At 50.3% G+C, this 15,344-nt stretch overlaps 1 protein-coding gene across 3 annotated transcripts in view; it reads right to left on the bottom strand.

Moving 5' to 3' along the window:
* INPP5B (inositol polyphosphate-5-phosphatase B) overlaps positions 1 to 15,344 on the bottom strand; it is a 66,483-nt gene that overhangs the window by 12,140 nt on the left and 38,999 nt on the right. For all 3 annotated transcript variants that reach the window (XR_005454407.1, XM_038758159.1, XM_038758160.1), the window contains 7 exons: positions 15,027 to 15,128; positions 14,551 to 14,665; positions 12,073 to 12,189; positions 9,039 to 9,226; positions 5,360 to 5,471; positions 2,278 to 2,387; positions 1,499 to 1,634 (listed from right to left, as the gene is read on the bottom strand). Coding sequence is in view for 2 of the 3 variants with exons in the window: in XM_038758159.1 (XP_038614087.1) it covers positions 1,499 to 1,634; positions 2,278 to 2,387; positions 5,360 to 5,471; positions 9,039 to 9,226; positions 12,073 to 12,189; positions 14,551 to 14,665; positions 15,027 to 15,128 (880 nt within the window). In the remaining variant the exon portion in view is untranslated. The remainder of the gene's footprint in view (positions 1 to 1,498; positions 1,635 to 2,277; positions 2,388 to 5,359; positions 5,472 to 9,038; positions 9,227 to 12,072; positions 12,190 to 14,550; positions 14,666 to 15,026; positions 15,129 to 15,344) is intronic.

Below are 15,344 nucleotides of genomic sequence, written 5' to 3'. Positions count from 1 at the left end.
TCCTGCCTCTCGCCTGGAACCGCTAGACTGTGAGCCCGTTGGTGGGTAGGGACCGTCTCTATATCATCCATCGTATTTATTGAGCGCTTACTGTGTGCAGAGCACTGGACTAAGCGCTTGGGAAGTACAAGTTGGTAACATATAGAGACAGTCCCTACCCAGCGGTGGGCTCACAGTCTAAAAGGGGGAGACAGAGAACAAAACCAAACATACTAACAAAATAAAATATATATGTATATATATATATCTCTATATGTTGCCAAATTGAATTTCCCAAGCGCTTAGTACAGTGCTCTGTACACAGTAAGTGCTCAATAAATACGATTGAATGAATGAATACCCTCCCCCTCTTCACCCTTCTCCTCTCTCCACCTTTAAAGCCTTCATAAAGCATTCATTCAGTCCTATTTATTGAGCGCTTACTGTGTGCAGAACACTGTACTAAGCGCTTGGGAAGTACAAGTTGGCAACATATAGAGACGGTCCCTACCCAACAGTGGGCTCACAGCCTAAATAAATAGAATAAATATGTTCAAATAAAATACCACCCCCTCTCCATCCCCCCACCTTACCTCCTTCCCCTCCCCACAGCACCTGTATGTATGTTTGCATGCATTTATTACTCTATTTCATTTGTACATATTCTATTTATTTTATTTTGTTAATATATGTATATATGTTTGTATGTATTTATTACTCTATTTATTTATTTCATTTGTACATGTTCTATTTATTTTGTTAATGTTTTGTTCTCTGTCTCCCCCTTCTAGACTGTGAGCCCACTGTTGGGTAGGGACCGTATCTATATGTTGCTAACTTGTACTTTCCAAGCGCTTAGTCCAGTGCTCTGCACACAGTAAGCGCTCAATAAATACGATCGACTGAATGAATGAATAGAAGACCTTATTGGGAAGCAGCATGGCTCAGTGGAAAGGGCCCGGGCTTTGGAGTCAGAGGTCAGGGGTTCAAATCCCGGCTCCGCCACTTGTCAGCTGTGTGACTTTGGGCAAGTCACTTCACTTCTCTGGGCCTCAGTGACCTCATCTGTAAAATGGGGATTAAGACTGCGAGCCCCCTGTGGGACCACCCGGTCACCTTGTAACCTCCCCGGCGCTTAGAACAGTGCTTTGCACAGAGTAAGCGCTTAATAAATGCCATCATTTTTATTATTATTATTATTGAAGGCCCATCTCCTCCAGGAGGTCTTCCCCACCTAAGCCCTCCTTTCCTCTTCTCCCATTCCCTTCTAGGCCGCCTTGACTTGCTCCCTCTATTCACCCCCGCCCTGCCCGAGCCCCACAGCACTTTTGTACATATCTGTAATTCTATTTATACTAATGTCCGTCTCCCCCTCTAGCCCGTAAGCTCACTGTGGGCAGGGAACGCGTCGCTGTTATACTGTATCCTCCCCAGCACTCGGCACAGCGCTCGGCACACGGTAAACGCTCAATACAGCTGGCTGACTGGCGATCAGAGGTGCCGACAGCCCCGCACTTACCCCGATGTCAAACACCGAGCTGACGGGTTTGTGGTCGCTGGTCTTCAGGGTCATGTGGCTCTGATAGCTCAGCTGAGTCACATTCTTCCCTTTCCAGAGGACTCGGTCGCACCAGGCCGGGGCCCGACACTTCTCGCTGGAACGGGAAGGGGAAGGCTGGAACCGGGGGCCTCCCGGGGCACTCGGCTATTTTGGCGAAACTTTCCCCCAACCCAGGAACGTCTCCTGCTCCAAAAAGAAGTTTCCTCTGGATCCTTCGCTTTCCACAGCACTGAAGGGAGTCACACGGCCCCGGGTGGGCACGGCGGTGTTCTCCTAGACTGGGCCGGCTTGAACTTCTCCCGTCATCCCGTGGACCCCTCGGTCCCGGAGGAAAAGGGCCACCGAGAGAGAAACTCAGCCCCGCAGAGGAAAAGCCAAGTCGCACAATCAGGACAGAAGGAGCCTGTACATATCTATTCATTTTATTTTGTTAGTATGTTTGGTTTTGTTCTCTGTCTCCCCCTTTTAGACTGTGAGCCCGCTGCTGGGTAGGGACTGTCTCTATATGTTGCCAATTTGTACTTCCCAAGCGCTTAGTACAGTGCCCTGCACACAGTAAGCGCTCAATAAATACGATTGATGATGATGAAGGAGCCAGAGCATTGGGGTTAAGAAGGCAGCCTTGGGGTCGGCTAAGAAACAAGGGACCAGAGGTCAAAGAAGCCATCTCTTAAGGGGGCCGGTACCGCCCACGTTTCTGGTCCCGCCCGGCTCTCCCTGGGGCCCGATCCGCCAACCTGGTGTCCCAGTCGTCCGAGCCGGGGTCATATTTGTAGGTGGGCTGGAAGGAGATCGCGCCCTCCGTGAAGCCTTCGAAAACGGCCTTGTCGGCCACCTGATTCCTCAGCTGTTGGGAGAGGGGAGGGCGGAGAACAGCAACGGAACATCAGAATTCGAGCCCCAAACCTCCCAGAGGAGGGAGAGAACAGGAGCCAATGCCGAAGAAGGTCCAACCAGGCCTTGCTGCTGGGGAATCTGGGGTCTCGGCCATAACATCCCCCCCGCCAGGACCCCCGGACCTCGGGGTCATTACGGCACCTAATCCTGTTCCTCTGGCTGGAGATAAACGGAGCCCACGTTCCCAGCCCGGCATCTACATGGATCCAGCCAGCTGCCTTTCTCCCTCGCTTTTTTTATGGTATTTATTAAGTGCTTACTACGTGCCGAGGCACTGTACTAAACGCTGGGGTGCATATGGGCTTATCAGGTTGGACACAGTCTCTGTCCCACAAACGGCTCAGAGTCTCAGTGCCGGTTTTATATAATTCTATTTGTTCTGACGATTTTGACACCTGTCTGCAGGTTTTGTTTTGTTGTCTGTCTCCCCCTTCTAGACCGTGAGCCCACTGTTGGGTAGAGACCGTCTCCATATGTTGCCGACTTGGACTTCCCAAGCGCTTAGTACAGTGCTCCGCACACAGTGAGCGCTCAATAAATACGACTGAATGAATGAATAGATGAGAGAGGGACTTGCCCAGGGTCACACAGCAGGTTAATGGCGGAGGTGTAATTAGAACGCAGGTCTTTGCAACTGCCAGGGCCGTGCTCTATCCACTGGGCCACACTGCTTCACTTGGCACTACGCCCCTTGCTCTTTCTTTCGCAGCATCTCACCCGGGCTGGGCCCAGTCCAGGATTGCACATTTCCTCGGTTGACTCGTTAGCAATTGGAAACCTACCCACCGCTCAGCCCTCCCGTCCAAGACCCGGCCATCCCAGAGTCCCCCGAGGCCCAGGAGACTCTTCGCATCAGTCAAAGACGCCAGCCCTCCCTTTCAAAACCCCCTCTTAGCACGAATCGCAAACAGCAGGCACTCCTGACTCGCCCGTGGAAGCTGGAATCCTCATACTGCCCAACTAAGTCGACGGGGCAGAGGGCGTGAAGACGTTCCCGGCCAGAATCGGGTGACCTCCAAAAGCCCTGACGGTAACCACCGGACCCCGAAACGTGTCTCCTGAAACGCAGCAAGGACGGTGTGAAGAGAGGAAGCTATTAAACACCGACACCTGTGAAGCCGCTCGCTTCTTGAGGGCAGGGAATCACGACCTAGCTTCAAGAGTGAACCCCGCCAAGAGGAAAAAAGGCAGGAAGGAATGAAAACGTGCTGGATTAGACCGTAAGCTCGTTGTGGGCCGGGAATGTGTCTACTAACTCTGCTGTATTGTTGCAATCAGTCAATCTATCATATTTATTGAGGGCTTATTGCGTGCAAAGCACTGTATTAAGCACTTGGGAGAGTAAAACATAGAGTTCCTAGACACGTTCCTGATCCACAACCCAGTAAGTGCTCACTACATACCACTGTGACTACCAGTCCAGACTGTAGAGAGAAACAGAGGCAGAGAGAGAGAGATGAACGACAGCAAGACAGCAGCAAGAAGGGGTGTGAGCAGGAGGAAAAGGTGTTAGTCAAGTGACCTTGGGTAAGTCACTTCACTGTGCCTCAGTCACCTCATCTGTAAAACGGGGGTCAAGACTGTGAGCCCCATGTGGGGCGGGGACTGTGTCCAATCTGGTTATCATCTTGCATCTAACCCAGTGCCTGGCATATAGAAAGTGCTTAACGAATACCATTAGAAAAAAAAAGTGAGAGTCGATTAGCGAGCCAGGCCTAGCCTACCACGGCCGAAACACGGATGGTGGTTCGAAAAAACTGCCTTTACTAGGAAGAACAATGAAAACGTTGCCACTGTGACAAAATTGGTCTGGGTCCAAAAAAGGACTATCAAAAGATTCAGGGATTTAAAAATCGGAACCCTCCGAGACAGCTTGAGCAGCCAGGACAAAGAGCTGGGAAACGTTCAGGGTGTGAACCCTTGGGAACACTTCCTCCTGTGCATGATGCAATAGCGGGAACACTAAGTAAAATTCATTCATATTCAACGCCAGGAAAGCCTCCTTGTCGGCGAAATCCATTAGCTTACCGAGCAGGTTCCGGAGGGAAGTGGCGAAAGCACTCGGCCAAGAAGCTTACCGATCGCACCGGGCAACGTGCTAAACAGGCGCGATGAGCTTGTTTCCTCCACTTAACGAAAGACGTGAGGAGACTGGGCCGGTCTCTCCCTGCCTCTGACTTTCCAAATCCAAATTCTGTTCGTTTGTTTCAAGGACTACATAACTTTCAATCGTATTTTATCCCCCTCCCCAGAACGATTTGAGAGTAAGAAACAACTGAGAGAGTGGCTGAGGGGAATAGTTGATTTCGAAACTAGCGCTCAATAAATACAATTGAGCGAATGAAACTATGAGGCCGTCACTCCGCACTCAGAAAGAGGGTCAATAATAGCAACAAATACCACTATTATTATTGAGAGCCCACTATGTGCTTGGGGAGATAGAATACGAGCAGGTTGGACACGGTCCCCCGTCCCTCCTACGGCTCACAGTCTAAGAGCGAAGACGGGTATCTTCTCCCCGTTTTCACGAAGGCGGAAACTGAGACCCAGAGACGTCGAGTGACTTGCCCACGGTCACGCGTCCGGGGAGACTGCCAGTTCCCACTACAACTCACTCTTGGCCGCGTCCCCGATGTGACGATCGAAGTGTCGCGCGGGAGCAGGTCAGCACAAGAAAAGAGAAAGGGAGGCACGAGGCTCTTCCGCCGGGAGTCCGGGGACGGACGTCAGAAAGGGAAATTGCAGACCGCCGGAGGAGCAGCTGTTTTTGGCGACAGTGAGCTCGATTAGCCGGGCGGGGCGGGGAAGCGTCCCAGAGTTAAGAAAGAGAAGAGCTGATGCGCCTGGGGCTTCGAACGGGTCGGCGTCCGGCACCGGTCCCTTCCTGGGGTCACCCGTTTGCGGGAGGGAGGCTCTCTGTACCTGGTCGTACTTGTACAGGGCTTGAAACGCCTTCTCCTCGATGAGTTTTTTCACTTTGTCCACCTCCAGCTCTTCAATCCTGTAGTTGAGGTCGCCCAGCCAGAGGATCACGCTGTGAGGACACAAGGGCAACGGGGTTTAAGCGGGCCTTCCCACGGGGAGGGCCGAGGCCAGCTGGGGGGAGTGGTGGACAGGAAAGGGACAGGCAGATCTCCGCACGCGACGCTCCTCGCCACTCGCTTGGTCATCTTGGCCGTCGGGATCTGTCTCCGTCTCCACGGAGCGGGCGGCCTTCCTCCGGCCCGGCCGGTCTGAGGAAGAGGAGCAATCGGGCTCGATCCTGGGAGAGGGGTTGCCCGGACCGTTCATCCGCTCATTCGTTCGTATTTATTGAGCGCTTACTCTGTGCAGAGCACTGTACCAAGCATTTGGGAGAGTACATTTAACAGACCCATTCCCTGCCCACAACGAGCTTAGAGTCTAGAGGGGAAGATAGACATTAGTAGAAATAAAGGATATGTACAAAAGTGCTGTGGGGCTGGGAGGAGGCGATGAATAAAAGGGGCGAGTCAGGGAGACTCAGAAGGGAGTGAGAGAAGCAACGAAGGAGTGCTTAGTCAAGGAAGCCTTTTTGGAGAAGATGGGCCTTCAGTAAGGCTTTGAATGGGGGAGAGTAATTGTCTGTCAGATATGAGGAGGAAGGGGATTCCAGGCCAGAGGCAGGATGTGGGTGAGAGGTCAATCTATCAATCGTATTTATCAATCAATTGTATTTATTGAGCGCTTACTGTGTGCAGAGCACTGTACTAAGCGCTTGGGAAGTACAAGTTGGCAACATATAGAGACAGTCCCTACCCAACAGTGGGCTCACAGTCTAAAAAGGGGAGAAGTCACTTTGTCCTGATGACTTGACACCTGCCCACGTTTTGTTTTGTTGTCCGTCTCCCCCTTCTAGACTGTGAGCCCGTTGTCGAGTAGGGACCGTCTCTATACTCATTCATTCAATCGTATTTATTGAGCGCTTACTGTGTGCAGAGCACTGTACTGAGCGCTTGGGAAGTCCAGGTTGGCAACATAGGTCAGCAGCAAGATAGGGGTACGATGAGAAGGTGAGCATTAGAGGAGCCAAGCGTGAGGGCTGGGTTGTAGTACGGGAGTAGCAAGGTGAGGCAGGAGGGGGCAAGGCCATTGATGCTTTAAAGCCAATGGTGAGGAGTTTTTATTTGATGCCCAAGTGGATGAGCCCCCCCACCCCGCCACTGGAGTTTTTTAAGGAGTGGGGAAACATGGCCGGAGAACGTCTTTGTAGAAAAATGATTCGGGCAATAGAGCGAAGAATGGAATGGAGTGGGGAGAGACAGGAGGCAGGGAGGCTGAATCAAGGTGGGAATGGATGCCGAGGCTCCTATCCTAGCCGTTTTCACCACACCCGCAAGCGCCTCCAAGTTGGCTAAACACCGTACCGAATTCCACCCTGCCCGACCCGAGTTCTTCCCATGATGTGCCCGGCCCCGGACGGCCGGCCTAAACTGACTGTGTTAGTGCTTAATTATAAACGCCGAGATGTCACGCGGTGGTCGTTTCCGTTCTGTCGGAAGCAGGCCAACTTACCGGGCAACCCGGCGTGGCGGCCAAAGCCACAGATGAGCTCAACCGCCCCCCTCGAGTCAACCCGCACCTCCGAATCCCCCCGGAAGGGGATCGGCCGATAAGAGCCCCCATCCCCGCCGGGTTCTCTTGAACCGAATTCCCACAAGCTTCCCCCAGACACCTCCTCCCCAGCAGCAGCAGGTTCAGGGCTCTGCTCTTTGACTGTGAGCCCGCTGCTGGGTAGGGACCATCTCTATACGTTGCCAACTTGTACTTCCCAAGCGCTTAGTACAGTGCTCTGCACACAGTAAGCGCTCAATGGAAGGCTCAGGCTTTCCCAGACTGAGCCCGCTCCTTCCTCTCCCCCGCCTTACCTCCTTCCCCTCCCCACAGCACCTGTATATATGTTTGTACAGATTTATTACTCTATTTTACTTGTACATATTTATTCTATTTATTTTGTTAATATGTTTTGTTTTGTTGTCTGTCTCCCCCTTCTAGACTGTGAGCCCGCTGTTGGGTAGGGACCGTCTCTAGATGTTGCCAGCTGGTACTTCCCAAGGGCTTAGTACAGTGCTCTGCACCCAGTAAGCGCTCAATAAATGCGGCTGAATGAATGAATACGACTGAAGGAATGAATGAATGAAAAGAGCTGGGCCATGTCACCTCTTCCTCAAAGGGAAGAAGTGGCTTCAGTTTCATGAGTCAGAGGGAAGTCCGGAAGTCCAATGTGATACATATACTAGGAAAGGGAGGGTTTTGGGTTGTTGTTTTTTTTTTAAAAAAAAGAAACGGATAAGGATGGTGAAAGGAGGAATTCCCACGACAGGACGCTCCAATCTTATCTCTTAAAAACACTCTGCCAAGTAGCGGAATGGCTCCTGCCATGACTCAGGGCTGTATCCGCACTTCAGGGCTGGGCAAACTTTCCACCTTTGCCTGAAAAGAAACCCGGCAGCCAAGAGGCTCTGTGCAAAAAATGGCTTTTGGCCTGGCTTTTAGAGAAGCAGCGTGGCTCAGTGGAAAGAGCGTGGGCTTTGGAGTCCGCCGCTTAACAGATACCATCATCATTTTCAGTGCTCTAAACGGGGTTGGCGCTCAAATACCGTTGACCGATGAAGCAGGAGATAATAATAACAATAATAATGGCATTTGTTAAGCGCTTATTATGTGCCAAGCACTGTTCTAAGCGCTGGGGGGATACGAGGTGATCAGGTTGTCCCATGTGGGGCGCTCAGTCTTCATCCTCATTTTATCGACTTTGAGCAAGTCACTTAACGTCTCTGTGCCTCAGTTACCTCAACTGGAAGATGGGGATTAAAACTGATCACCTTGTATTCCCCCCCAGAGCTTAGAACAGTGCTTTGCACATAGTAAGCGCTTAATAAATGCCATTATTATTATTATTATTATGACCACGTGTTACCAGACATGGCCAAACCGCGCACTGGTTCATTCATTCATTCAATCGTATTTATGGAGTGCTTACTGTGTGCAGAGCACAGTACTAAGCCCTTCGGAAGTCCAAGCTGGCAACATCTAGAGACGGTCACCATCATCATCATCATCATCAATCGTATTTATTGAGCGCTTACTATGTGCAGAGCACTGTACTAAGCGCTTGGGAAGGACAAATTGGCAACATCTAGAGACAGTCCCTACCCAACAGTGGGCTCACAGTCTAAACGGGGGAGACAGAGAACAAAACCAAACATACTAACAAAATAAAATAAATAGAATAGATATGCACAGGGGCTCTGGCACCCAGTAAGGTCCCTACCCAACGGCGGGTTCACAGTCTGGAAGGGGGAGACGGACAACAAAACCAAACATACTAACAAAATAAAATAAATAGAATAGATATGCACAGGGGCTCTGGCACCCAGTAAGGTCCCTACCCAACGGCGGGTTCACAGTCTGGAAGGGGGAGACGGACAACAAAACAAAACATGTTAACAAAATAAAATAAATAGAATAAATCTGTACAGGTAGAATAGTTCACAAACGGACACACATCTGGCTGCCGCAGGATCCTCTGCGCTCGACAGGCGCTCACTAAATCCCGCCGTACGATCGCGGGGCCACTCACTCGTGCTTGTTGATGGTGAGAGGCGGGAGGCTGGGGTCCGGCTGACCGAACTGCATCCGGGAACAGATGTCCTTGTAGTCCTGGTTCCTTCTCTCGTACTCCTCGGTGTGGGCGGCCAGGTGGGAATTCACGATGCAGATACTGGTGTTGTGGAACCGGAAGCGGATGGCCACTCCTCCTTTGTTACCCTGGAAGGGGCGCGACAGTCCAGCACACGCAGGCGGTCACGGTGGGGCAACGCCAGTGCGTCGCGGTGGTCCCCCCGACGAGGCGGGATGACCGTAAGCCCCCTGAGGGCGGGGACCGGGTCTTTCCGGCGCTTTGAACAGGGCTTGGCTAATAATAATCATAATAATGATGGCATTTGTTAAGCGCTTACTATGTGCAAAGCACTGTTCTAAGCGCTGGGGGGGTACAAGGTGATCAGGTTGTCCCACGCAGGGGGCTCACAGTTTTAACCCCCATTTTACAGATGCGGTAACTGGGGCTCAGAGAAGTTAAGTGACTGGCCCAAGGTCACACAGCAGACACGTGGTGGAGCCGGGATACGAACCCATGACCAGATACCATCTTGTATCACCTCCTCCAGGAGGCCTTCCCAGACTGAGCCCCTTCCTTCCTCTCCCCCTCATCCCCCTCTCTATCCCCCCCATCTTACCTCCTTCCCTTCCCCACAGCACCTGTATATATGTATATATGCTTGTACATATTTTTTTTACTCTATTTATTTTATTTGTACATATCTATTCTATTTATTTTATTTTGTTAGTATGTTTGGTTTTGTTCTCTGTCTCCCCCTTTCAGACTGTGAGCCCACTGTTGGGTAGGGACTGTCTCTATATGTTGCCAATTTGTACTTCCCAAGCGCTTAGTACAGTGTTCTGCACATAGTAAGCGCTCAATAAATACGATTGATGATGATGGTAGCTTAACAGATACCATCATCACTTTCAGTGCTCTAAACAGGGTTGGCGCTCAAATACCGTTGACCGATGAAGCAGGAGATGATAATAATAATGATGATGGCATTTGTTAAGCGCTTACTATGTGCGAAGCACTGTTCTAAGCGCTGGCGGGGATACAAGGGGATCAGGTTGTCCCACGTGGGGCTCACAGTCTTCATCCTCATTTTATCGAGAAGCAGCATGGCTCAGTGGAAAGAGCCCAGGCTTGGGAGTCAAAGGCAAGGGTTCGAATCCCACTCCGTCACTTGTCTGTTGTGTGACCTTGGGCAAGCCACTTAACTTCTCTGTGCCTCAGTTACCTCGTCTTTAAAATGGGGATGAAGACTGAGAGCCCCACGTGGGACAACCTGATCACCTTGTATCCCCCCAGCACTTAGAACTGTGCTTTGCCCATAGTAAGCGCTTATCAAATGCCACCATTATTATATTATTTACAGATGAGGTAACTGAGGCTCAGAGAAGCTAAGTGACTTGCCCACGGTCACACGGCAGACATGTGACGCTTAGAACAGTGCTTGGCACATAGTAAGCGCTTAATAAGTGCCATCATCATCATGTGACGGAGTCGGGATTAGAACCCACGACCTCTGACTCCCAAGCCCGGGCTCTTTCCACTGAGCCCCGCTGCTTCTCTGAATATGGTGTCTGCTGAACTCTGGCACTGGAGAGGAAATCATTAAGCCTCCAGACTTTTGATAAAACTTTCACTTGTCTGCCGTTCACTCACTCGAGATTTCGCGGCTCACTTTGTAGGTTAAAGGAGAATATTAAGTAATCGGTCCCAGCAAGTGAACAGAGGTAACTGGGAGGTTCAAAACCTGAGCTCTTTTAAGAATGTAAGAACACCACCTGGGAGTCAGAGGACCTGGATTCTAATCCCGCTCCGCCACGTGTCTGCCGTGACACTGTGGGCAAGTTATTTAACTTCCCTGTGCCTCAGTTACCTCGTTTGTAAAATGGGGATTAAGACTGTGAGCCCCATGTGGGACAGAGACTGTGCCCAACCCAATTATCTTGTAGCTAACCCAGCGCTTAGTATTCTGATTCATTCATTTATAATAATAATGGTATTTGCTAAGCGCTTACTATGTGCAAAGCACTTTTCTAAGCGCTGGGGAGGTTACAGGGTGATCAGGTTGTCCCACGGGGCGCCTCACAGTTTTAATCCCCGTTTTACAGATGAGGGAACTGAGGCACAGAGAAGTTAAGTGACTTGCCCAAATCCACACAGCTGACAGTTGGCAGAGCCAGAATTTGAACCCACAACCTCTGACTCCAAATGAATAATAATAATGATGGTATTTGTTAAGCGCTTACTGTGTGCAGAGCACTTTTCTAAGCGCTGGGGAGGTTACAGGGTGATCAGGTTGTCCCACGGGGGGCCTCACAGTTTTAATCCCCGTTTTACAGATGAGGGAACTGAGGCACAGAGAAGTTAAGTGACTTGCCCAAATTCACACAGCTGACAGTTGGCAGAGCCAGGATCTGAACCCACGACCTCTGACTCCAAAGCCCGGGCTCTTTCCACTGAGCCATGCTGCTTCTCATATTCATATTTACTGAGCGCTTACTATGTGCACAGCACTGTACTAAGCACTTGGGAGAGAGCACAATACAACAACAAACCGACACATCCCTGCCTGCAACGAGTTTACAGTCTAGAGGAGCTTACAGTCTGGAGAACCAGTACAGAGCCCGGCACGTAGTAAGTGCTTAACAAATACCACATTTATTATTATCCCGCAGCAGGCAAGCGGCGGATCCGGGATTAGAACTCAGGTCCTGGGGCTCCCAGGCCCGTTATTTTATTTTATCTACGAGGTCACGCTGCTTCCCAGCGCTGGGAGACACGTTCCCTACCCACAGCGAGCTTCTAGTCTTGGGGAGGAGAGAGACATTAATATAAATACCACCTATGGATTGTCCCTACCCACAGCGAGCTTCTAGTCTTGGGGAGGAGAGAGACGTTAATATAAATACCACCGATGGATTGACTGATTATAGATGGGAATAGGACTTGCGGAAGGCCTGCTCCCGCTCAAGATTCCAGGCCCGCGGTGTCAACTCACCATTCTCCCCATGATTCCTGTTCCCACGGTTTCCGCCTCCACTTCCGAGAGATGCAGCGCGTGTTCCTTCTTGACATACAGCAGTAACATTATCCCCACGAGCCGTATGAGCTTCACCTGGAGGGAGAGCCGCCGGTTTTAATCGCAGCGTAAAATCAGAGCAATCGATCAATCAATCAATCGTATTTATTGAGCGCTTACTATGTGCAGAGCACTGTACTAAGCGCTTGGGAAGTACAAATTGGCATCACATAGAGACAGTCCCTACCCAACAGTGGGCTCACAGTCTAAAAAGAGAGAAGCAGTGTGGCCTAGTGGGAAGAGCGCAGGCTTCAGAGTCCGGGGACGTGGGTTCAAGTCCCTCCTCCTCCGCTTGTCTGCTGTGTGACCTTGGGGAAGTCATTTAACTTCTCTGTACCTCAGTGACCTCATCCGTAAAATGGGGATTAAGGCTGTGAGCCCCCCCGTGGGACAAACTGATCCCCCTGTAACCTCCCCAGCGCCTAGAACAGTGCTTTGCACAGAGTAAGTGCTTAATAAATGCCTTCATTATTATTTCTTTCCTCTGTGCCTTAGTTACATCATCTGTAAAATGGGGATAAAGACTGCAAGTCCCATGCTGGGGACAGGATTGTTGTCCAACCTGATTACCTGGTATCTATCCTAACAGCTAACACAATGCCTGGCAGATACTAAGCACTTAAAATTAAAAAAGAATCATAGCATAGAGAAGCGTAGAGATTACTTAATATTCTCCTTCTCTTAATATTCTCTTCTCCTTCTCTTAATGTAATATTAAGAGAATATATAATTATCTTATAATATAATATAATATAATATATAATATAATTATACAATTAATATTCTGCTTCTCTTAATAGAGAAGCAGCGTGGCTCAGTGGAAAGAGCCCAGGCTTTGGAGTCAGAGGTCATGGGTTCAAATCCCAGCCCCGCCAACTGTCAGCTGTGTGATTTTGGGCCAGTCACTTCACTTCTCTGGGCCTCAGTTACCTCATCTGTAAAATGGGGATTAAGACTGTGAGCCCCCTGTGAGACAACCTGATCACCCGGTAACCTCCCCAGTGCTTAGAACAGTGCAATGCACATAGTAAGTGCTTAATAAATGCCATTATTATTATTATTATTATTAATATTCACTTCTCCATGCCTTAGTTACCTCATCTGTAAAATGGGGATTAAGACCGCAAGCCCCATGTGGGACAGGGACTGTGTCCAACTTGAATATAACTACGCCTTATAGACATCCTTATAATAATAATAACGATGGCATTTGTTAAGCGCTTACTATATGCGAAGCACTTTTCTAAGCGCTGGGGTGGGGGGGGAACCCAAGGTGATCAGGTTGTCACACACGGGGCTCACAGTCTTAATCCCCATTTTACAGATGAGGGAACTGAGGCTCAGAGAAGTTAAGTGCCCACTGATATATCCTTATATCAGTGCTTACTTAGTACAGTGCTTGGCACATAATAAGCGCTTAACAAATACCATAAAAAAACAGCACTGGATGGCCGTCTCCCTTATTAGATCGAGAGTTTCTTCAGGGGAGGGAACGTATGCCTGGTTTCAGGGGTTCTCTCCCAAGCACTCGGAGGTGCTCAATAAATATCACTGGTTGACTGAAGAATAATAATAATAAATAATAATGGCATTTATTAAGCGCTTACTATGTGCAAAGCACTGTTCTAAGCGCTGGGGAGGTTACAAGGTGATCAGGTTGTCCCACGGGGGGGCTCACAGTCTTAATCCCCGTTTGACAGATGAGGTCACTGAGGCCCAGAGAAGTTCAGTGACTTGCCCAGAGTCACACAGCTGACAATTGGCAGAGTGGGATTCGAACCCATGACCTCGGACTCCAAAGCCCGGGCTCTTTCCACTAAGCCACGCTGCTTCGCTTTTGAAGAAGACCCAAAAGCAGTCACTGTCGGTCCTGTGTGAAAAACGGCCTCAAAGCAGACATGTCAACATATCTACCGTGACTTTCTACCTGAGACTTTTTCTCTGTAAGCAATCAATAGTACTTACTGATCGCTTACTCCAAAGCATGGGTGACATCTTCTACCTCCTCTACTTTTGCATGCTCTTAGAACAGTGCTCTGCACTCGGTAGGAGCTCAGTAAATACCGCTGATCGACCGATTTCGAGACAGCAGGCATCGGCCACAGAGACTAATTCCGTGCCGTCTCTAAAAATAACCAGGGCTAGTGACCTGATCCTGGCTCCGTTACAGGCGGTCGATCCGGGACGGCTACGTGAAAATTCAGCTGCCCCGGCGGTACTTTCTCCTGTCTTTTCCCTTCCAAGAACTCTACATCCTACCGGGGTGTCCCGAGAGATACGCTGGTGTTAAAAGTCACGGACGAAGAGGGAAAGGAAACTAGACAATTTCCCCAGACCGCGCCCCTCTCCAAAAAGCAGGGCTTGAGAGGCTAGTCCTCTGCCCTAGCTCCCTCTTACTTTAGCATACTTAACACTGGGGTGAAGGCCATCTGTCACCGCTTTGAACCACTCCTCCTCCTTCAGAGTGTCGTTGAAGAAAAAGGCTTCTTTGCTCAGATCGAGTTCCTGGAACCTTTGGGGAGAGACGACACGATGTAAAAGCAGCTCACGGCAGCACTTTTTCCCTCCCCTCTCTTTGCACATCATAAAATAAACTTCTCCCCTCCTGTATAAGTGTTGAACGACTACAGGGCAAAGCTTCTGTTCGATGATGTGCCGCTTCCGACAGGGGTTAGCCGAAAAATTAAATGATAGTGTTAGAGTGACAACATCTCCGCCGCCGGGAGGAACCCCAAACAAACAGGGAAGGAAAGCAGCTGTGATGAATCACAGACGCTCGCTTTTAAGCCCCCCACCCCTGCTTCCCACGGCCCGGTTGACGAGTCGAAGCCGCAAATGCTGCCGTCTCGGCCCGACAGCGGCGACAAACTCACCCGACACAATACACGTCCGGGGGGTGGACGTCCTGGCTCAGCCACGGCCGCAGGCACTCTTTGGGCGACTGTCCGTTCACGTTGTACGTACCCACGAAAAACCTGCCGTGGAAGAGGACGGGGCAGGGTGAGGGAGAGAGGAGGGCGGCCGGGAGAGCGGAGGGGTTGAGGGAAGCCAGCGTGGCTCAGTGGGAAGAGCCCGGGCTTTGGAATCAGAGGTCATGGGGTCAAATCCCGGCTCCACCAATTGTCAGCTGTGTGACCTTGGGCAAGTCACTTAACTTCTCTGGGCCTCAGTTCCCTCATCTGTAAAATTGG

This window comes from Tachyglossus aculeatus, chromosome 16 (genome assembly GCF_015852505.1).
Source record: "Tachyglossus aculeatus isolate mTacAcu1 chromosome 16, mTacAcu1.pri, whole genome shotgun sequence".
Taxonomy (NCBI): Eukaryota; Metazoa; Chordata; class Mammalia; order Monotremata; family Tachyglossidae; genus Tachyglossus; species Tachyglossus aculeatus.
The sequence above is the reverse complement of the archived record's forward strand: the minus strand, read 5'-3'. Positions and strand labels throughout refer to the sequence as shown.